Source organism: Mobula hypostoma, unplaced genomic scaffold (assembly GCF_963921235.1).
Source record: "Mobula hypostoma unplaced genomic scaffold, sMobHyp1.1 scaffold_186, whole genome shotgun sequence".
NCBI lineage: Eukaryota > Metazoa > Chordata > Chondrichthyes > Myliobatiformes > Myliobatidae > Mobula > Mobula hypostoma.
The window spans coordinates 93,775-117,125 of NW_026948180.1; the positions used below are offsets into that span (position 1 = coordinate 93,775).

The 23,351-nt window shown below is 47.0% G+C and overlaps 1 protein-coding gene across 9 annotated transcripts in view; it reads left to right on the top strand.

Annotated features, from left to right (window-relative positions):
• The window catches only part of LOC134341475 (NACHT, LRR and PYD domains-containing protein 3-like), a 35,764-nt gene extending 18,043 nt beyond the window's left edge, over positions 1–17,721 (top strand). For 6 of the 9 annotated variants that reach the window (XM_063039334.1, XM_063039336.1, XM_063039335.1 and 3 more), the window contains 10 exons: positions 1,374–1,655; positions 2,984–3,150; positions 5,036–5,207; positions 5,310–5,375; positions 9,447–11,172; positions 13,832–13,918; positions 14,082–14,252; positions 14,404–14,574; positions 14,732–14,899; positions 15,039–15,864. In XM_063039334.1, the coding sequence (XP_062895404.1) occupies positions 1,374–1,655; positions 2,984–3,150; positions 5,036–5,207; positions 5,310–5,375; positions 9,447–11,172; positions 13,832–13,918; positions 14,082–14,252; positions 14,404–14,574; positions 14,732–14,899; positions 15,039–15,126 (3,098 nt within the window). In that variant the 3' untranslated portion in view covers positions 15,127–15,864. Of the gene's footprint in view, positions 1–1,373; positions 1,656–2,983; positions 3,213–5,035; positions 5,208–5,309; positions 5,376–9,446; positions 11,173–13,831; positions 13,919–14,081; positions 14,253–14,403; positions 14,575–14,731; positions 14,900–15,038; positions 15,865–16,850 lie in introns of those variants that run through there. The other 3 variants (XR_010016768.1, XM_063039340.1, XM_063039342.1) reach the window with 3 other exon arrangements.
• The last annotated feature ends 5,630 nt before the right edge of the window (positions 17,722–23,351 follow it).

Consider the following 23,351-nt stretch of genomic DNA (forward strand, 5'->3'; position numbering starts at 1 on the left):
AATTGTTGGGAATTGGGGTTATGTAAATTTACAAGGGGACTGAGACGAACATGGAAAGTGCTCCAAGGAATGGTTTCACTTTGTAAAGTTACCCCAGGACAGAAGTTGCATGGTAAATTGTAGGGACCTGAAAAGTACTGTGGGGGTGGGGGGGCGGGTGACCAAGGGTACAGATGCACGATTACCTGGAGATGTTCATACACGTAGGTAGGCACAGGATGGATGTCATTGTGATGGACAGATTCCTCACGGGACTGGGAAGTGCGAGTGTCAAGGCAATGGTCAGTCTGTCATCTAGGGTACAGCACACTGTATGTCAAAGCGTACGGAGAGGATGTTGTCCAGGGGATCCAACTGTTTGTCATCTGTGTGATCTGTGTGTGACCCTGGGGACAGACAGTGTGTGACTCAAGGGAATGATCAGTCTGTGACTCGGGGGACTGGACAGTGTGAGATTAGAGGTAATGGTCACTTTGTCACCCAGGGGGCCGGACACTTTGACACAGCGGACGGAGAGTATGTGATCCAGGGGACTGGGCAGTGGGTAATCAGGAGGCTGATCTGTGTGTGACACAGGTGACTGGACAGTTTGTGAGCCGGGGAGGGGAGAGTTTTGCTTGTAGAAAATCATCCCAGTGATGTTTCCCAGTATCACCTGACACCGTTCCATTAAGATCCCCTGGACACCAGTGTGTTCAGTTACTACGCAGCCAGTGACCAGTATCACTGTGTCTATCCTGTTCTTTTTTCTGGGAGTGGATGTGTCTGGTCACCGGCTTTCGGGATGGTCACCTGGCAGGATGAACGGTTCACATTCAAATGTACAGTCCCACTCCCAATCGGCTCAGCCATAGTCTTGGCTCCATCGTTTGATGGCTCTGGGTCTGTACTCGCTCAAATTTTGAAAGTTGGGGGGTTCTTATTGAACCCTTTTGAATGTTGAAAGGCCTAGAGAGAATAGACGTGGAAAGGATGCTTCCCATGGTGGGGAAGTGTGGGATAAGAGGACAAAGCTTCAGAATAGAGGGGCATCTTTTTAAAATAGAGACGTGGAGAAATTTCTTTTGCCGGGGTGTGGTGAACTTGTAGAATTTGTTAGCACAGGCAACTGTGGAGGCCGGGTCATTGGGTGTATTTAAGGCAGAGACCCGAGGGTTCTTGATTGGACACGGCATCAAAGGTAACGGGAAGAAAACCGGGAAATGGGGTTGATGAGGGGGAAAAGACCAGCCATGATTGAATGGTGGAGCAGAATCGATGTCCTAATCCTGTTCCTATGTCTCATGTTCTTATTGTCGTCATCCATTGTGAATTCTTGCTCTGCTCGGTTCTAGATCACTCTAGTATAAACTGCAATTCATCATTTATTTTAGGTGGGTTTTGGTTATGGAAAGTATTCGGGAGGTTTTCACGAGGCCGCTCATCGAGGGGAGATGATCGGGACACGGGAAACAAGGTACCAGAGCAGGGTCAGATTGAGAGCAATGTCCCAATGGAATGCGGTCCGGCCGCAGCGGAAGTGGAGCAAATTCAGCCCAGAGACAGTGACGACAGAGACACTGATCAGGACCCTGGAACCGGTACAAGTGAGGCGACTGTCTGTCAGCTCGGAAGTTCATTAAATACGGATTTGTCAAGTCCCCAGCAAGGAACGGGTGAGTGAAATATGAGGGTTATGTGTTCGCAAAATGCGAGAGGGAGGAGGGAAAATGTGAGGGGTGTTCAGAGGAGAGGGAAAATGTGTGGGTGTGGTACATGTGGCCACACCTGTTAGTCATTTCAGCCCTGGGTAAAAGCCTCTGGCTCTCCACATTATCATTGCCTCTCAACATCATATACACCTCTATCAAGTCACCTCTCAACCTCGGTGGCTCCAAGCAGAAATGGCCAAGCTCAGTCAACCCATTCTCATAAGGCGCGTTCTCCAATCCAGGCAACATCTTGTAAACAACACACGTAAAAGTTGCTGGTGAACGCAGCAGGCCAGACAGCATCTCTAGGAAGAGGTACCGTTGACGTTTCGGGCCAAGACCCTTCGTTAGGACTAACTGAAGGAAGAGCTAGTAAGAGATTTGAAATGTGAGGGGGAGAAGGAGATCCAAAATGATAGGAGAAGACAGGAGGAGGAGGGATGGAGCCAAGAGCTGGACAGGTGATTGGCAAAAGGGATATGAGAGGATCATGGGACAGGAGGCCCAGGGAGAAGGAGAAGTGGTGGGGGGGGGACACCAGAAGATGGGCAAGGCGTATAGTCAGAGGGACAAAGGGAGAAAAAGGAGACAGAGAGAAAGAATATGTGTATATAAATAAATAGCGGATAGGGTGCGAGGGGGAGGTGGGACATTAGCGGAAGTTAGAGAAGTCAATGTTCATGCCATCAGGTTGGCGGCTACCCAGACGGAATATAAGGCGTTGTTCCTCCAACGTGAATGTGGCTTCTTGTGTTGGCGGTACATACAGCATTGTGCAAATTTGTTAAGGACATATATATAGCTCGGGTGCTAAAGATGTTTGTACAATATTGTAGCAATTTTATGCATAGGAGCGTTCTGCCGCCAAAAAAAAAGGAATAAAAAATGTGTGACCTGTATGAGTGATAATAAACTTGATTCTAATTCGGGTTTCTAGAGTGGACTTAATGTGCAAAGTGACAGTGAGAGGGGACCCATGGTTTGAAAAAGGTAAAGGAGAGAGATCAGAGAGAGATTCTGTAATGGTCAGTAAGCCAATTGTGTGGAACAAAATGGCCGTCTCAGGTATCTCAGTGGGGGACGTGTCTGCACCCGTGCTACACTCCACCCCTGTCAATCCTTCTCTACCACATGTCCCACACCCCTCCCATTTTCTGTGCCACGTATCCCACTCCACTCCTGCAGCGCTCCACATACACTATTTCCAACATCGTTCGCTCCCCTCTGGATCTACCAACGCGCTTTCCACTCCACGTCGCACAGTACTGTATTTTCCACATTTCTATCCCCAGATCCCAAACATACAATCTCAGATGTCCTGGCACAGTTCGACGATTATCAACTGCTCTATCTGACAAATTTCTACAGGAAGGGACTGAAACCTGCAATGGAAGAAGGAATAGAAGGACTCAGCTTGAAGTTGAGACAGGAGCGACATTTTAGTGAACTTGAACACGAGGTGAGCGAGAAGAACAGTTTGGGTTCCGTTTATTGTTAAACCACTGGACTAAAGCCACTGGGGTGAGCACTGGCAATTGTTCAATCACTGGTTCATTCTCAATTCATCCATCCAAATATGCTGCACTCAACAGTGCCAAAGGAAATGGGTTTTAGTGAATCAGATACAGAAATTATAGTCTGATTGAAGCATCCATCAAGGCCTTTGGTCATATTTGGATTAGATTCATTTCTCCGCAACAACGATGCAAATGCCCATTTTTCTGCTGTCATTTGTAGATAGACACCTTGCTCACCACATCGATATTGTCACATCACTCCCGTACACAGCCAGATGCCTGAAATGTCGTGGCCCTAGAATTCGAATCACACACCAGGAAAAGGTGCCATATGGCTTTAAAACTTTCCTTTCGCGTGCTTATCCAATTGTCTTCAACATTTCATAGCTTCAAACAACATTTATTACCAAAGTCTGTCTACAGCATACAACCTTGAGGTTCCATTTCTTACAAGTATCAAATATATATAATATAACCTATTACTAAAAACTCATACAATATAGACAGTCAAACACTGAGGCTGTGGAAATATAAGACAGAGCAGGTCGTCCACGCACCAAAAGTAAACAATTTACAGTCAGAACCTGAAGCATAGAGATCACCAAAATGGAAAGTGATTACTCGGCCACGGAGCCAAATTCACTGCTGGAGCTGGTCCTCTAGTCGAGACACCAGCGGCAGAGGTGAGTAAACCCCGTGAGCAGCGAACTAGTCATCGGCCCGCCTTTCGTTCCCGTTCCCGTTGGCGACATTTGAACCATTTCAATATGGCCAGCCGGTTGAACATGCTTATTCCTCGCTCTCGGGCCCGTGTCCTGTCTCTTCTTCTGTCCAATAATTTCGCTGCACCAATAGCCAACCATCAATCCATTTTCATCATTCAAGCACAAGGACCCCCACCTCGATACGGTCCAAAGTTCACACCAGCAGTGCCCGTGGCGGACGTGTACAACCGAGACATTAGCTCGCCGAATCGCCACACGTGCCAGATCGTAGAGTCGGTTCAACAATAACAACTCACAACTGAACATTACAGGTTGTTGATTGAAGTAATCGTACTCCAGAAGGACTGTAATTGATAGAGTAGCTAAAGCTTTGTTCGCTGTGTTTCACTAGCTCCGTCTTTCCAGGACACTGCGAATGCAGTTAATGGTATAGAATTTGAGAACTAACTCGATTGATTCACGTTCGATCAAGGCACCTCAGCCCGGGTCAAACGGAAGGATCCTCTAAAACAGTAAATGTACTGAACAGGAATTTGCGAATTGTCCCAGAGACTAGTCGAGACACAATCCAATATAATCAAACATACTGAACTTCCAACTGTGGTATACATCAATAGGGGTCTTCAACGGAAGTACTTGTAGGTAGGGAATTGTCACACTGAGCATGTCCATGTCATTTCCATAATACTGATAGAGACAGACCCAGACCGGAGAGCAGCGCAAAGCTCTTCGTCCATGGGCCAATGGGTTGTGCAGCAGCAGTAGAATTGTAATGAGCTATAATCCACGGGTTAATGCCCCAAGGACTACCTGACATTGTCATCTCCAACACAACCATGTAACAGGGCCAGTGGGGTTATGAACGAATCTGGCAGAGGAGATTACCTCACACCGTGACAATAATACTGGAATACAAATGTCTTCATTTCTTGCTTTGGTTCCAATGTCTGAACCCATAGATTTACAGAAAGGACCCGGAATGGACCGTTGGTTGTTCGTGTGCTTTTAGGCCGTGTAACTAATTGAATGTCCTATCAGTGAGCAGATATTTTCCTCGTCATTCTGTGCCTCGCCGCCCGCTCTTCACTGTTGTTCTTTACAGAAAGTCACTCAGCTCGTGGAGAGGGGAAACCGGACGGAGAGTTGTACACTCCTCCTCAGTCTGGTGATGGAGAAAGGCACCCAGGCCCGGAGGCTATTGTGGGAATCCTTTGTGGAAATGAGGAAGCAGTTACCGAAGTTGGAGAAGATACTGAAGGAAATCCAGGAACTCGGTACAGTGAAATAATACACTCTGCCCTAAATCCGATTGAAACTTTCCAGATGTAACAATGCATGTTTGACAAGGTTTCATGAAAGCTTTTCGATGTCAACAGGTCTTGATCCATTTGAAATCACGAATATCACCGGAGGCTTTTCTGAGTTATCCTCGCAACTGAAGGGTGAGTGATGAAATGAACGTTTCAAACTGATTACTTGACAGAAATGATGTTGGACCGCGATCGTTCACAGATTGGAGAAACTGGGTGTCCAGGTGTAAGTGTCTGTGAAAAGGAACGGTCTTGTCTGGAAATAACTTTCTGCTGATGGGCATTCAGAGTTTTCGCTACACTTCAGACCATTTCCAACGACTTTCTGCAAATAATTCAGTTCACTATTTCGACTATTCAGCGGTAAGCATCACTCTGGCATCTACACACAGCAATCGACAGCTGGCAGCTCGTTCTATGCACTGTGATCCTCTGAGCGAAGAAGTTTTCCCAAACACTCCCTTTAAAAGTTCACCATAGCCGCTGGTTGTAGTCACACCCATCTCAGTGGGAAAAGCCTGCTTGCATTTTCCCTATTCATACTGCTCATAATTTTGTATACCTCTATCAAATCTCCCCTCAGGCTTCTAGGCTCCAAGGAATAAAATCCGAAGCTAATCAACCTTTCGTTATAACTCAGGTCCTCCAGACCCGGCAACAGCCTTATGAATTTTTTCTGTATTCTTTCAACCTCAGTTAGATCTGCTCTGTAGGCAGGTGACTAAAGATGCACACAATAATGCTAATTGCGCCTCACCAATATCTTACACAACTTCAGCATAGCATCCCATGTCAATACTTTGATTTATGAGGTCCAAAAGTTTTCTTTTTGATCCTATCTACCTGTGACCGCACTTTCAGTAATTATGCACCTGTATTCCGGATTCTTTTGCTTCTTAGGGCTCTGCCGTTCACTGTGTAGGACCCTGGCTGGTCCTACCAACGTGAAACGCATCGAGCATGTCTGCATTAATTTCTATCTGCATTCCCATATATTCCAGATCCCTCTGCTAGTCATGACAGGCTTCCTAGCTGTCTGTCACACCCACAATATTGATTTCATCGCAAATGTGCTGATCCAGCTAGTTACAGTATTATTCAGATCTTTGATATAGGTGACAAACAACAACGGACCCAACACCGGTCCCTGCAGGATCAATTCACAGGCCTCCAGTCAGAGAAGCAACCATCAGCTGCCAATCTCTGGCTGATCCCATAAAATCAACACCTAATCCAATTTATTAACTCATCTTGAACGCTGCGCGACTGAGCCTTCATGACCGATCTCCCATGCGAGATCTGGTCAAATGCCTTGCTAAAGTCTCTGTGGACAGCATCGACTACCTTTCCTTTATCAACTCTCCTGGTTACTGCCTAGGAAATGAAAACCTCCATAAGATTGATCAGACATGTCCTACACACATGAAGCCATGTAGACTATTCTCAGTAAGTCTATGTCCAGATGTATAGGTCAGTCGGTCAGTTGGCCGCATTGGTGTAATTGGGCGGTGTGGACATCTGGGCTGGAAGGGGCTGTCACTGTGCTGTATCTCCAAACCTAATGAAGCAGTTCCTTCAGCCCGAGTCCCACTCAGTACAGTTTGTTCGAATATTAAACCATAATTCATTTAATCCACATTACGACCGTGTAGGTTGTTGTTGCACCGTAAAACTGCCGACAGCCCTGGCTGGATCTTAACACAGGAAAGTACCATGTACTTCCTGGAGTGTCCTGATACAATGAACCTCTCTTGACTTTAATATATTCACAAATCGCTTTCGCGTTTTTCTTAAGCATCATCATGTCATGTCCCAGACTGCTCTCATAATTCCTTTCGTATTCTCCTCTACTCTTTCCAGAATAATCTATTTTTTTTTATTCTCTATATCTGAGAATACCTCTCTTTATTAGTAGATGCTTTGATGTTCAAACTTCCTTACAACTTCCCCTTTTCCAGCCCACGGGGACATATTGGCCCCAATCTCCCGCTATTCACTTCCACATGACCCTGTTTTACTGGATGAACAATTACGTTCAATCGTCTCCACTGTCATATACACTCGAAATCATTCCTCCTTTATGAATCCACCTTTACTCCTTTCCCTGACTGCTGTGAAGCTCAGCTTCATTATTAACCTATCTAAGATGCCTTGGCTACATAAAAAAGCAGGCCAGATCTGCCCTTGTCAGGTATTACTGTCTAAATGACTTTGTCAAAGTAACCTCTCCTGAACGCACTTTAAATTTTACCCCCTCGCCAAGCGATCCCTGTTTATCTTGGGGAAATCAGAATCCCCGGATCCTTCAACACTCTTAACATCTCTGTCTGATTGATCTACTCCACTATCTCCTGCTGGCTCTTCAGTGGCCTGAGTTATAACTGAATCAAAGTGGACGCGCCTATTTCAGAAAAGAAGGAACTAAGTTCGTTTATAAGATAACTTTCACTTCACAGTTAAATAGATGAACAGTCTCCTTAAAAAAAAGTAAATATTTTGATGGCGATGTCCTCTCAGATTTGTTACTCATGTTTATTGTTCATTGCAGATTTGTTTATTGTTCATTACATTAATGGGCAGGAGCTGGGATTCTAACTTGACGCTGGTGAACATGTTAAACACTAACAAAGCAATTTGCCGAGAAATTACTTTGGTCAGAGTGTGGTAAAAATCTGTGGACTTTGTTGCCACGAGCGGCTGTGGAGGCCGAGTCATTGGGTGCGTTTAAGACAGAGATATAAAAGTTCCTGATTAGCCAGGGCATCAAAGGGGATGGGAACAAGGCAGGGGAGTGGGGATGACTGGAAGATTTGGATCAGCCCACGATTGAATGGTGGAGCAGACTCGATGGGCCGAATGGCCTACTTCTGCTCCTATATCTTATGATCTTATAATCTGATATTGTGCAACCAGATGCAGTTTCAGAGACGGAAATCAGAAGGGGAATAGGAGAGAGCCATGGTCCAAATAAATCAGCCAGCAAGTAAAGAAATCCAAATCAATATAGACCACCTCTCAGACTCCCAGTGCCCATGAAAATACATTCACTTCCTAACGACTCAATTTGTACAACTATTTATCAACCATGCAAGGCAATTGACCACAGTTCTGCTAACTTGATTGATGGGAGAAAATAGATGCTTATGATATTTTCGTTCGTCTCGGTTTTAAATGTCTCCAAATTATTTTGCAAACTGTAAGACTGTTTTTTCCTTCTTTATCAGTTTTTGTTTATTACATTGCAATGCATCCCAATAGCTGACCAGCTTATCGGCCAAAGAGAGAAAGTAAATGCATCTGTCAGCTGAAATTCCTCATCACATACAAGCTCGTTCGATTTCCTCTGCAGTGGATCTTTACCAGTGAACTCGTATCCATAGTTGCCTGGAATATTCCATATGAATTTTCTCTAGAAATTCACCTCACATGTATTTTTCACATTCTGTCCCGATTGGCGTGTGCAATATCCCAGATAACAAATAGTATAATAAAGGAAGTTCTGGGAGAGTCTGAGGAGTGTGAGGAAAAGTACAGTACATTAGAGTTCAGATCCATGGCTGTCAGTGGAATGTGTGGAGAAGCAGCGTGTCTGAACTGATGAAGCCAATGTGGCCTTGCTGGGACAGATTCCAGAGACCGTGACGAGCATAAATAGTCTGTGAGTAAACACTGTTAATTCAAAACATTAGTGAGCGATCTCAGTGCAGGAAGATGAGTGTGCTGTTGCCTGATGGGGGGTTGCTGAGAGTTGAGGAGCGTGTATTTTCATTCAGACAGGTTGAGGATGATGAAGGACGAGGGATGAGAACACCAGAACGTCACAGTGGCTCGTCAGGAAGGTGTTGTCATGAATGAGATTGTGGAGTCATTAGTGATGATACTTAAGGAAGCACTGGGCGTCGGAAAGAAATTCTGTAAAACCCACATGTACAATAACTTGGGCAGGTGGGATATAATAAAAAAAATCCGAAGGAAAGTTAACCTTCACTGTTCGCTGACGATCAGATTGTACAAGTCCGGTATTTTCTCTGTGGTTGATTACCATTGTGTCCGTTGCCCGTGAACCAGGTTTTATAGTCAACACTGTCATCCATAGAAACTTTCAATTCTTGCAATATTAGTACAGAGATCCAGTTGCAGTTTTCAAGTTGTGTGCTTTGACAAATGTATGTGGTAATCATTTTACTTCTTTTCCCACGGAAGATGTTCAACAGAAACACAAGGAGACTCTGCGGGCACAAACTGAAACACTGAGAGTCAACAGGATCCTGATGAGGGAGAAGGTGAAGGTTTCCCAGCTGGTTGATCGATACGCTGAGCTCACGGTCATTTCTACTGTTCGAGATCGGAGACTGGTGGAACATGAGCTGCTGGCAAGAGGCAGAACCCATGAAAAATTGAGAAAGAAACATCTCCATGTAGAGCTGGAAAAAATCCGGACGGATCAGCTGATCCAAAGCAGCTTTTCCCACAGTAATTCCAAAGCAGGGAGTTCAGCTGCAGTGGCCGGAGTCGCGGGGATCGGCAAAACAACAATGGTACAAAAGATTGTTTATGACTGGGCCACGGGGAAAATATACCAACAGTTCCAGTTTGTCTTCAGTTTCAAATTCCGAGAGTTAAACACGATCAATTGTATAATAAACCTCTCGAACCTGGTGCTGTTTTTCTACCCTTACCTGAGGAATGTTCTAGAAACACTGTGGAAGAACCCAGAAAGTTTGCTGTTTATATTCGATGGATTGGATGAATACAAGGACGGAATCGATTTTGCTGACAGTCGGAGAAACACAGAATCTCAGTACGCTTGCACGGATCCTGAATTCCAGTGCAAGGTGTCTGACATTGTGTACAGTTTAATCCAGCACAAGCTTCTCCCAGGGTGTTCAGTGCTGGTGACCACCCGTCCCACTGTGTTACATTTATTGGAAAAGGCAGAGATCAGTGTCTGGGCTGAAATCCTGGGATTTGTTGGTGAGGAACGGAAAGAATATTTCATCAAGTATTTTGAAGATCAGACGGTGGCAGCAGCTGTTTTCAAACACGTGAAGGAGAACGAGATCCTGTACACCATGAGCTACAACCCCTCCTACTGCTGGATCCTCGCTCTGGCACTGGGCCCCTTCTTCACACGAAGAGTCAGGGACCCGCAGCGAATTCCCAAGACCATTACCCAACTATATTCCTACTATATTTGCAACATCCTGAAAAACCACGGCCGTGAGCTTGAGAGACCCCATGATGTGTTACTCAGGGTAGGTCAGATGGCCTTCAGAGGAGTGTCCGAGCAGAAGACTGTATTTACAAGTGAAGATTTGATCCACTACAATCTGCAGCCTTCCCGATTCCTGATGGAGCTTTTGGAGAGAGAGGACACTTCCCGGTGTGTGGTGTACACATTCCCACACCTCACAATCCAAGAGTTTGTAGCTGCAATTGCACAATTCCTGACTCCACATTCCGGGGATATCCTGAAATTCCTCACCGAAGCCCACAACACGACAGATGGGCGATTTGAGGTATTTCTCCGTTTTGTTGCTGGTCTCTCCAACCCAATGACAGCTCGGGGCCTGGAGGAGTTTCTGGGTCCATTTCCCCATGAAACAACCTGCCGGGTGATTGACTGGGTGAAGGAGGAGGTTAAACGCCAGAGTGGAAACACGAGGAGTGAAGCTGGTAAAAGGAGCCTCATGAACACATTGCACTACCTGTTTGAGTCTCAGAATCGTGGATTGGCTCAGGCCACACTGGGATCTGTGGAAACACTTTCATTCATGGGAATGACACTGACCCCGATTGATTGCGCGGTCCTGTCTCATGTCTTCGGGCTGTGTGGTACAATAAAACACCTCGACCTGTGGAACTGCCACATTCAGTGTGAAGGAATCCAGCGGCTGGGACCCGGGCTGCACAAGTGCCAGGAGTTGGGGTAATTCCATTTAACTTCACTCTGAACTGTGAAACCGTTACATTATGTTGTTTCAATGTACAAACCCTATATCCAGAAAAGTTGGGATATTTTCCAAAATGCAATAGAAACAAAAATCTGTGATATGTTAATTCACGTGAACCTTTATTTAACTGACAAAAGTGCAAAGAAAAGATTTTCAGTAGTTTTACTGACCAACTTAATTGTATTTTGCAAAGATACACAAATTTAGAATTTGATGGCTGCAACACACTCAACAAAAGTTGGGACAGAGTTAAAATAAGATTGAAAAGTGCACAGAATATTCAAGTAACACCGGTTTGGAAGACTCCACATTAAGCAGGCTAATTGGTAGAAGGTGAGGTATCATGACTGAGTATAAAAGTAGCGTCCATCAAAGGCTCAGTCTTTGCAAGCAAGGATGGGTCATGGCTCACCCCTTTGTGCCAAACTTCGTGAGAGAATTGTTAAGTCAGTTCAAAGGGAACATTTCTCAACGCAAAATTGCCGAGAATTTAGGTCTTTCAACATCTACAGTACATAATATTGTGAGAAGATTCAGAGAATTCAGAGACATCTCAGTGAGTAAAGGGCAAGGTCAGAAACCACTGTTGAATGTGCGTGATCTTCAAGCCCTCAGGCGGCACTGCCTAAGAAACCGTCACGCTACTGTGACAATTATAGCCACCTGGGCTCGGGAGTACTTTGGAAGACCATTGTCACTCAACACAGTCCGTCGCTGCATCCAGAAATGCAACTTGAAACTGTATTACGCAAGGAGGAGCCATACATCAACTCTATGCAGAAACGCCGGCGAGTTCTCTGGGCCTGAGCTCATCTCAGAAGGACCGAAAGACTGTGGAAACGTGTGCTGTGGTCAGATTAGTCCACATTTCAGTTAGTTTTCGGCAAAAGCGGGCGTTGAGTTATCTGTGCCAGAGATGAAAACGACCATCCAGATTGTTATCAGCGAAAGGTGCAAAAGCCAGCATCTGTGATGGTATGGGGGTGCATCAGTGCCCACGGCATGGGTGAGTTGCATGTATGTGAAGGTACCATTGACTCTGAGGCGTATATTAGGATTTTAGAGAAACATATGTTGCCATCAAGGCGACGTCTCTTCCCGGGACGTCCATGCTTATTTCAGCAGGGCAATGCCAGACCACATTCTGCATGGGCTACAACAGCGTGGCTTTGTAGACACAGAGTACGTGTGCTTGACTGGCCTGCTGTCAGTCCAGATCTATCTCCTATTGAAAATGTATGGCACATCATGAAGAGGAGAATCAGACAACGGAGACCACGGACTGTTGAGCAGCTGAAGTCTTCTATCAAGCAAGAATGGACAACATTTCCAATTGCAAATCTACTACAATTAGTATCCTCAGTTCCAAAACGATTAAGAAGTGTTATGAAAAGGAAAGGTGATGTAACACAAAGGTAAACATGCCTCTGTCCCAACTTTCGTTGAGTGTGTTGCAGCCATCAAATTCTAAATTTGTGTAGGTTTGCAAAATACAATTAAGTTGGTCAGTAAAACTATTGAAAACCTTTTCTTTGTACTTTTGTCAGTTAAATAAAGGTTCGCGTGAATTAACATAACACAGATTTTTGTTTTTATTGCATTTTGGAAAATGCCCCAACTTTTTTGGAAATGGGGTTTGTAAATGGATTTGGGTAAAACTGTAGTATAACAGATTGTGAAGAATTTTGAGAAATTACCAGGGGGTCGGTCAGTAATTTCCTAAGGAAAGTAAAGGTCTGAGTTTCCTCCTCAGGAGATTTTGGAGTCATCATCAGATCAGTGAACAACGGCCATTAGTTTAATGGTAGTAAATCACTGGAATGGCCGTTTCTCGCTGCCTGTGACACGTTTATTGACAATGTTCCTTCTCGATGTTACTAATACCCAGTCAGACACTGAATGCGACAGTCCCCATGCGCGCACCTCCTCTCGATCGTGGGATCAGTTCAGACCCATCCCCCTATGTAATCTATTTCTGCATCCTCTCGTCTTGAGGGGTTATCTTTTCCCGTTGGTTTTCTCCTGTGCGATTTCTTCTCCATTCCCCTTCTTCCCTTAGGGATATCTCTTTCCCATCCTCCTTCCTCCTGTGGGATCTCTCTTCCTATCCCTTTTCCTCAGGTGCATCGCTCTACTTCATCCCCCTTCCTCCTGTTGGATCGCACTTCCCCATCCCCTTCCTCCTGTTTGATTTTTTTCCTATCCATCCCCCTTCCTCCTGTGGGATCACTCTACCCAATTCCCCTTCCTTCTGCTGGTTCCGTCTTTCTATCCCTTTTCCTCAGGTGGGGTCGCGTCCACCATCTCCCATCGACACGGTCCCATTCTCAAATCTTTCTCACTGTGGGACTTTCTCCCACCCTTCAACCCTGCCCTTATGACTCTCTCACATCAAGAACATTTTGCTCACAGTCGGCGAATGAGTCAGAATGTGTGGAGTTATCAAGGTCATACCAACAGGCTAAATTCCTGACATTCGGTGAATACCCTGGAGCTGGACATTGACAGTGATGGGAACTCCAATCAGTGATTTACTGAAGGGTTTAATGTTTCCTGAAATATCCCAGTGAGGGAAATTCCCTCAGACCCACGGTTTGAATCACTTTGTTCATCATTTTTTCTGTTTGTGCTTAGACTCGGGGAGAATAAACTAGGAGATTCAGGAGTGAAACTGGTGTCTGCGGCTCTGAGGAACCCGGAGTGTAAAATACAGAAACTGTGGTAAGTTCCAGACTGTGGGAGATTGTGTTTACAGTCACTGGGTGTCTGACACGGAACATTAATGCATTAATGTGATCAGTAATTGTGTTACTGATAAACACTGTTCATTTCTACCGTCTCCTGTCTCTCTGTGTCCTTTACCCTCACTCTCTCTCATCTCCAGGCTGGAGAATGTCGGTCTCACAGATTCTGGTGCCGAGGATCTCGTCTCCGCTCTCAGTGCAAACCGATCACTGACGGAGCTGGATGTGAACGGAAATAAACTGCGAAATTCAGTAGCGAAACTGGTGTCTGCGGCTCTGAGGAACCCGGAGTGTAAAATACAGAAACTGGTGTAAGTTCCAGACTGTGAAAGATTGCGTTCACAGTCACTGGGTTTCTGACACTGAATATTCATATGATCAGTAATTCTGTTACTGATACACACTGGAGATTTGTACCGTCTCCTGTCTACCTGTGCTTTACCCTCTTTCTTATATTTGCAGGCTTATTGACGTCGGTCTCGCAGATTCTGGTGCCGAGCATCTCGTCTCTGCTCTCAGTACAAACCGATCACTGATGGCGTTGGACCTGAATAAAAATAAACTGGGAGATTCAGGAGTGAAACTGGTGTCTACGGCTCTGAGGAACCCAAAGTGTAAAATACAGAAACTGGGGTAAGCACCAGACTGTGGGAGATTGTGTTTACAGTCACTGGGTGTCTGACACAGATCATTAATGTGATCAGTAATTTTGTGTTACTGATAAACTCTGGGGATTTGTACTGTCTCCTGTCTCTCTGTATCATTCACCCTCACTCTCTCTCATCTCCAGGTTGAACTGTGTTGGTCTCACAGATTCTGGTACCGACGATCTCCTCTCCGCTCTCGTTGCAAACCAGACACTGACGGGGCTGGATTTGGGATTGAACTCGCTCACAGACCGATCAATCCCCGCTCTCCGCCGCCTCTTACTGACTCGTACGAGTCTGGAGTGGATCTGGTGAGAGTCTGTGATAATGTTCAATGCGATAAAACATCAACAGATCCGCTGGAAACATTATTGAAACATTAACCCCAGTCTCCTGTTACTGACACTGTTGTGTAATCTGTTTATTTCCTCTTCATTCCATCTGTTTCAGGCTGGTGAGAAATCAGTTCAGTGAGACCGGGAGGAAGAAACTGAGCTCTCTGCAGGAATCTAGACCTGGACTGAGAGTGATCCTGTGAACATCTGAATTTGCGAACATCCCCGCCCAGGGGATGGGGACCTTTGGCCAATTCGCTGCCCTTCCGTTTAATCGCCATGCTCCGGGGTTGATAGCCAACCATTCCAACGGACTCCAGCTCCACTCCTTATCACAGTCATGAAATTCCAACGGAACTGCTTCCACCGGATTCCTGGGTCCGGATTTCTTCCCAAAGAAGACCCTGGGAAATTAGGCAGTCAGGAGGCGTCCGGGGGCGAAGCTCAGTTAGGGACATCAGTCCCTAGATTGATTATCTGGCGAGAAGGTCACTCTGCTGTGGATGATACACTCAGCAGTGCAGTCAGTATAATGATATTAAATTGACAAATACCTCAGCAGTGACCCTGGATCTGCAGCAATCTCGGACACGGGCCTGAAGTGTGATTTTATCATCATTGGTTCCCGATGCAGAGTGACGGTGAGAAACGGGACTGATTATTCAACCGGTCACTCGATGTCGCCGGTCAGTTAATTGTGTGTGACTGTGAGTGAGTCGGGAACAGCTTATTTATTCCCGCATGTTAGAAGTTTACACTGTTTAATTTACTTCTGTCATTAGAATCAGTATCAACTTTAATAGAATATGTCTTGGAATTAGTTAACATTGTGGTAGGTCTAAAATGCAATACATGACAACAAATAAAAATATATACAGTATGTACATATACGTATATTGAATAGTTAAATTAAATAAGTTCTGCAAAAATAGAAATTAAAAAAGTAGTGAGGTAGATTTCATGGGTTTCAGTTCATTCAGAAATCGTATGACAGAGGGGACGAAGCTGTTCCTGAATCGCTGAGTGTGTGCCTTCAGGTTTCTGTACCTTCTTCCCGACTGTAACAATGAGAAGAGGGCATGTCCTTGGTGGTGGGGGTCCTGCATCATGGACGCCGCCTTCCGAAGGCACCGCTCCTTGAAGATGTCCTGGATACTGCGGAGGCTGGTATCGAAGATGGAGCTGCCTAATTTAACAGCTGTCTGCAGCTTGCTTTGATAATGTGCAGCATGATCCCGTGACTCCATACCAGATCCTGATGCATCCAGTCAGAATGCTCGCCACGGTACATCTGTAGCAGTTTTCATGTGTTTTAGGCGACATGCCAAATGTCCTCAAACTCCCAATGAAATATAGCCGCTGCCTTTCTTTCTTTATAGCTGCATCGGTATGTTGCGACCACATTAGGTCCTCAGAGAAATTAACACTCAGGAGCTTGAAATGGCTCTCCTCTGCACCTCTGATCCCTCAGTGTGGACTGGTACGTCCCACACTTTCTGAAGTGCACAGTCACTTCTTTGGTCTGACTGACGTTCAGTGCAATGTTGTTGTTGTGACACCACTCAACGGGCTGGCATATCGCGCTCCTGCACGCACTTTGCTCACCGTCTGGGCGTCTGCTAATAATGGTCAGATCATCCACAACTTTATAGATGGTATTTCAGCTCAGTCTAAAGAACGTAGAGAGAGTAGAGCAGTGGGCTAAGCACGCAATCTTGAGTTGCACCAGCGCTGGTTGTGAGGGAGGTGGATACGTTAAGCTGCACAATTTGTAGTCTACCGGTTAGAAAGTCAAGGATTCAGTTGTAGAGAGAAATGCGGAGCCCAGGTTCTACCGCTCCTTAATCAGCACTGTGGTAATGATGGTGTTAAACGCAGAGCTATAGTCAAGAAACAGCATCCTGACATCGGTGTTTGTATTGTCCAGGTGATGTAAGGCGGCGTGGAGAGCCTGTGTGATCGTAGCGGCCGTAGGCTTTGTGGCGATAGGCCAAGAGTTCATTCCAGCCATGACCAACTTTCGCATCACGACAGCACCGTATATGTGAGTGCGACTGGACGATAGTAATTCAAGCAGCTCACATTACTCTTCTTGGGCACCAGTATAATTTTTGATCTTTAGAAGCAGGTGGAACTTACGAATATAGCAGTGAGAGATTGAAAATGTCTCTGAATACCGCCAGTTGGTTGGCACAAGTTTTCAGAACCTTACCAGGTACTCAGTCGGGGCCTTCCCCCTTGCGATGCTTCACTCTCCTGACGACTGCCTCCGGGACAGATTGCAAGTTCACTGGGTGCTACGGTTATCAGCAAGAGTGCAGTTTTATTCTGCCTTTCAAATCGAGCATCAGGTGTGTTGAGCTCATCTGGAACTGAGGCATCACCGTCACTCGTGACGTTGAGCTGCGCTTTGCAGGAAGTAATGATCTGTAAACCCCGCTGGAGTTGGAATCCTTGGAATTGTTCTTTCACTCCTGAAATAGCTCTCTGCAAGTCATCCCTGCTTTTCTTGTACAGACCTGGTCGCCAGACCTAAGTGGCACAAACCCAGCCCACGGCAGACTGCGAACCTCCTGCTTCATTCACAGCTTTTGATTTGCATATGTACAGTAAGTACTCATAGGCAGCCGCTCATCTACACAGAACCTAATGAAGTCAGCGTGGCGCACTCATCCAGACTCGAAGGTGAAGTCCAGAATACGGACCAGTCCACCTGTTCAAACCAGTCCACCGGTTCAAACCAGTCCTGTTAGATCTCCTGTCTCTTCCTTGTCCATGCCTTCTTGGTCTTCAAATCAATAAACGGCTGTAACTTTGTGTCTTGGTGTCGGACTTGAGGGAAACAGTAACCTGGGGTGACTGCTGCCCTGCGTATCTTGGGCAATACAAGAATGGTCTAGAGCACCTCACACTAGCACGGCAGTGTCGCATACCCGGTGCGGAGGACGCACATTCCTCAACATTCAACCGCTCGCACTCTCCTCACTGCCCCATAACCCGCCATCCCCTCGCTGCATCAGCCCTCTCACTCCGCTCGCAAACACACACCACGATCTCACCACCATCCAACCCTGCGCTCTCCTCGCCGCCATAGTCTCTGCGATATCGCCTCCAACTTACACTCCCGAGATCTGTTCTCCAACCCTGCGTTCTCCTCTCTGGTCTATACCGCGCGTTCTCCTTGGTACCCCATCTCCCGCGAGCATAATTCTACCCCAACCCCGCGCTATCTTCGCTGCCCAACCCCTGCGATCTCCCTTCCAACTCACAGCCCGATATCTCCTCGACAGCCTAACGCTGCTCCCGTGCTCGCCGCTCTACCACAGCTCCCCACGCTCTGTCACTGTCACACCACCAGCGCTCTCCCCATTGCCCCACCAGCCACGCTGCACTCCCTGTCATATCCCCGCGTTCTCCTCGCCGCCACACACACCCCATGATCACGCCGTCCCACGGCGCCGCCATCTGAACGCTACCCAACACTCCAGGCGAACTCCTCTCCGTCCCACACCCACTGCAATCTTTTCACCGCCCCACACCCTGTGTCTCCTTGCGCCTATATTCTCTCGCCGCCACAACCCTCGCGATCTCGTTGCCGCCCCAGCTCCGCACTTTCTCCACTGTCCCTTACCCCGCTCTCTCCTAGATGTGCCAACACTCCCACTTTCCGCGCTGCCAGCGCCACCCCACCCCCCAGCTCTCATCATTGCCCCACCACCCGCGCTGTTCGCCCGCCCCACCCCGGAGATCTTGCCTCCACAGCCCCACTCCCGCGCTCTCCTTTGTACACTGCACCATTCTGCGCTCTCTTCTCGACCCCAGCTCCCCGTGCTCTCCTCACTACCACACCTCCCGCGTGCTCCTCGCTGTATAACCCCCGCGCTATCTTTGTCACCACCACCCCTCCGATTTCTTCTCCACCCCACAGCCCAACATCTGCTCGCATCGCGCACCGACTCCCCAAACTCTCCTCACTACACTACCTCTCGCGAACTCCTCGCAGACACTTCCCTCGCTCTCCTCGCCACAGCATTCCAGCTCTCTCCTCACTCCCTACCCCTGTTTTCTCCTCGGTACCCAACTAAGTGCTTTCCTCGATACCCCGCGCCGTTGCACTCTCCCTCTTTCCCCATACTCTGCACGTTCTCATCCCTACCCGAAATGCCGCCCTCTCCGTGCTCCCCACCTCCACCGCGGTCCCCACCCTTTTCCACCGCCACGCTTTCCTGGCTACCTGAGCTCCGCGCTCTGCTCGCTCCCTCCCCGCTCTCCTCGCAACCCTCTGCGCTCTCGTCGCCACTCCGCCGCCGCGCTGTCATCTGTACCCCACCTCCCGTACTCTCCTCACTATCTCACACCCCGCACTTGACCCACTGTCCCAGCCTCCGCGATCTCCACTCTACCCCCGCCCCGACGTTCTCCTCGGTACCCGAACCCCACACTCTCGTCTCTACCACAACCCGAGTTCTCCTCGCTACCCAGCCCCCTGTGCTCTCCTCGTTACCGCACAACCTCGTCTCACAACCTGTCATCTCTACCCTACCTAGCGCGCTCGCCGCGCTACCTGCTCGCCGCTCCCTCCTTGCTATTCCACCGCCGCCCTGACATCTCTACCCCAGCTCTGGTGTTGTTCTGACTCTCTCAGCCCCCGCCGTCGACTCATTGTGCCACCGTCTGCGGTCTCCACTCTACCCCACCACCCGCGACCTCCTCGCTATTCCACACCCCGCACTCACTCTCTACCCTATCTACCATCCGCACTCTCCTCGCCTCTCCATTCCCCGCCTTCTTCTGACTAATCTGCACTCACCCTATCCTCTCCACGTATTGAAACTTTCCCTGTAAATCAGGAACTCAAGTCCCGGCATTATCCCTGTTAATTCTCTATGAAAGGTGAAATCATTCCCCTACTGCCACCCAACGCCAGGAACAGCCCTCGTTCTAAATCACTTTTCTAATTTCCCTCAGAACTTGCACGTCATCATTTACAGTGTTTGAACTGTTACTGACACGGTCGTGTAATCTGTTTATGTCATCTTTATTCTTCCATCTGTTTCAGGCTGGTGGAGAATCAGTTCAGTCAGACTGGGGAGAAGGAACTGAGGGGATCCCAGACCCGGACTGACAGTAAAATTTCGATCAAATGATTGTGTGAACATCCCCGCCCGCGGAATAAGGACATTTTGGCCTATTTCCCTCCCTCCCCTCTAACTCACATCCACCCTTCCAACGGCCGCGCTCCAGGTTTAATTCCCAACGGTTGTAACTGACTCCTACTCCGGCAGCGCGCTTTGTGACGTCATGTGGTCCCGCAGTGACGTATTTCCGCTCCTTCTTCAGCGGTGCTGCTACCGCTGGATGACCGGGTTCGATAAGTCGCCCAAGTGGGCACCCGGGGAATGACAAAGACAGGAAGTGCCCGGGGAGCGGGGTTCAGTCTGTGCCACCAGTGTCCCGGGGTGGGATTACCCGGGGAGAAAATTATTTTGCTCAATTTCGGCAGTAACGGTTCATTTTGCAGTCTGGCCGATATAACGATGTTAAATTGACAAATTCCTCGGCAGTGACCCTGGCGATCTCGGACACCGAAGTGTAGTTTTATAAACATTGGTTCCCCGATGCAGAGTGACGGTGAGAAACAGGACTGATTATTCAACCTGGCTCTCTTATTGTCACCGGTCAGTTAATTGTGTGTGACTGTGAGTATCAGCCGGGGCTGCTGTTCAGGTTCTGGCCGCATTTTAGCCCCAAGCTCCTCATATACAAGCACCCAGTACAGAATGGGGGCGGGTTACAAGGAGGACAAATATGAGGACAAACGTTCCTCATATATTAACCCTCTCATTCCCGGAATCATTCTAGTGAATCTTCTCTGTATCCTCTCCAACGTTAGCACATCCTTTCTTAAAGAAGGAGACCAAAACTGCCCACAGCACTCCAAGTGAGGTCTTACCTGCGCCTTATAGAGCCTCAACATCACATCCCTGCTCCTATACTCTATTCCTCTAGAAATGAATGCCGACATTGCATTCGCCTTCTTCACCACCGACTCAACCTGGAGGTTAACCTTAAGGGTATCCTGCACGAGGACTCCCAAGTCCCATTGCATCTCAGATCTCCTGGTGGTCTTGTTCCTGGGCCCTCCGAGGATACGTTCGTGCCTGTCCGTCCATGGAGAGGGAGCATGCGGTCGCAATAGGTACATTGGGGGATTTCCGCGAAAGACCCTTACACCGCACAATCAAAGATCCCGGGTCAGACACACCTCTACAACATCCGAAACAACTCAACATTTATCAGACACAGAGCGAACCTCCTGCGGCACCGTCCCATCACAAACCTCTGTGGTCGGACACAAAATGCAGCTCCCTCCGCCCCGTCCGAACACACGAAACCTTGGTCAGACACAATGCGAATCTCCCTCCGTACCGCTTCATCACAGACTACCGCAGTCAGATTCAGAGCGAAGCTCCCTCTGACAAAGCAAGCCCTTCAGTGTACTAAGTGCTGACTTCTCCACATAAAAGTGTGTGGTAGCATATCCACCAGCTGAAACGGGTGGGGAGGAAACAGGAATATTATCAACATGATGGCCCTGATTTGGGAGACCCGAGGATGGAACAACTGTCCCAAGAAGATGAGAACAGGTCCTATCAAGGGGTTGATTTTCAATCCTCTCATCCTGAGAATCACGGAAGTTTCGTCAAAAAAAAACAAAGGAAAAGTAAGAAAGGCCAGTGCTAGTCCTTCCTATTTTGAATCTAAAATGGGTAAGAAAAGACAGATGGCTTGAGTCCAAAGACAATTGGGAGCCCAGATTGGATTTGTTAGAAGAACAGATACAAAATATGGAAATAAGATAATTTAACGTTTAAACTGGAAATATGAGCAGATATTACCCTTGTGCGTCACAGGGTTAATTCAACATCAAGAGAACAACGTATTGTACTGCGATGGCATCAACCATGAATGTCAGTTTTGGTCCAGAGCCAGGACAGCGGACAAATGTGTCAACAGTGATGTCGTTGCTTGGAAAAAAACTCAGTGAACGGAAACAAATCATCTCAACGTACACGGGGAATAGGGTCCAACAGAGGAGAAACTGAGGACGCAAACTTGTGTTATACTGGAGTAGATGGCTTAATGTGCGTGGACGAAAGGTACAGTTCCTGTGCCATGAAACTCTAGAGGGGATATTATTCAGTATCCCAGATGGGACATATGAGTCAGTATCTAGGTCCATTATTGGGCAGCCTTCAGGTAATGGTTGCCATGGTAAGATTACAGTCCTGTGGGATCGCACTCATATGTATATTGAGTGGGGCAGTGATTTACACAAGAGGTATATCGACTGGGGCGGTCATCCCAAAAGTTTCTTAAAGTTTGCTTCTGTCATTCTAAACTGTCCACAGAGAAATGTAGTACACGGGGAGAGTAGAATGGGGAAGCACTATCGGACACGGAGAAGAGTTTTTGTCAGGGGCCAGGCCCTTTCCAGTTTTTCAAAACTGTTCGAAAAATCACTACTCCGCACCCACAAGTGAGGGAAACTACACCGGAGTTTAAATATAGTGAGACCCAGTGTGATACAAACAGGGTAGGATTAGTGTCAGAGTATATCGGGGAATTTGTCACTTTGGAACCAAGGTGTAAGCATATGCAGGCAATCTTTAATCTAAATGAAATAATGCTGCCTGATTGGTGCTCGCCTACAACAAGAAATTCATTTACTCACCTTCAATTAAGCAGGAGTGAGTTTAAGCCAGTCAAAAATAGAAAAGTTAGTGGGAGCAGGTTATGCATCAGGGGTAGCAATGGTCACACCCTAGATAAAGTAGAAATAGAAAATCAGAACAGTCTCTCCAGCAGAAAATAAGGGATATTGCTGGAGAAAATTACGAAGATCAGGTACAAAACTAATCAGATTGGGCGACATGCATCCCAAATAACCCTGGATGCAGTAAATTTCTGAAGCCCCTTCAGGATGCAACAAATCTGATTATTGACCGCATGAACCTCACGTCTAAGGAAAAGTATAGGACTGAGATCTGTGCTACATATGCTAGTTGGTTGCTTACCATGATTGGCACTAATTTGTTACAACTTCATGCACATCAAGTACGAAATTGGGTCTCAGATGAGCAGATAAAAGAATGCGTTGGAGAAAGGTGGCATTGTGTCATAATAGAAGACTTACAATAACCAACAGAGTAATGGGTACCTGTGATGATGGTAAAGGAAGGTTTTACGTCGGGCAGTATTCAACATTACCCTTTGAAATTACCCTTTGAGATAATTCAACTACCCTTTGAAAAGTGTTCACTATGTTGGCAAATATCATGAGAATAAATGAATATCCTTAAGTTACCCACCCACACATGCTATTGTTATGAATGGTACCTGGAAAGGGATAGATTTATCTCGAGGC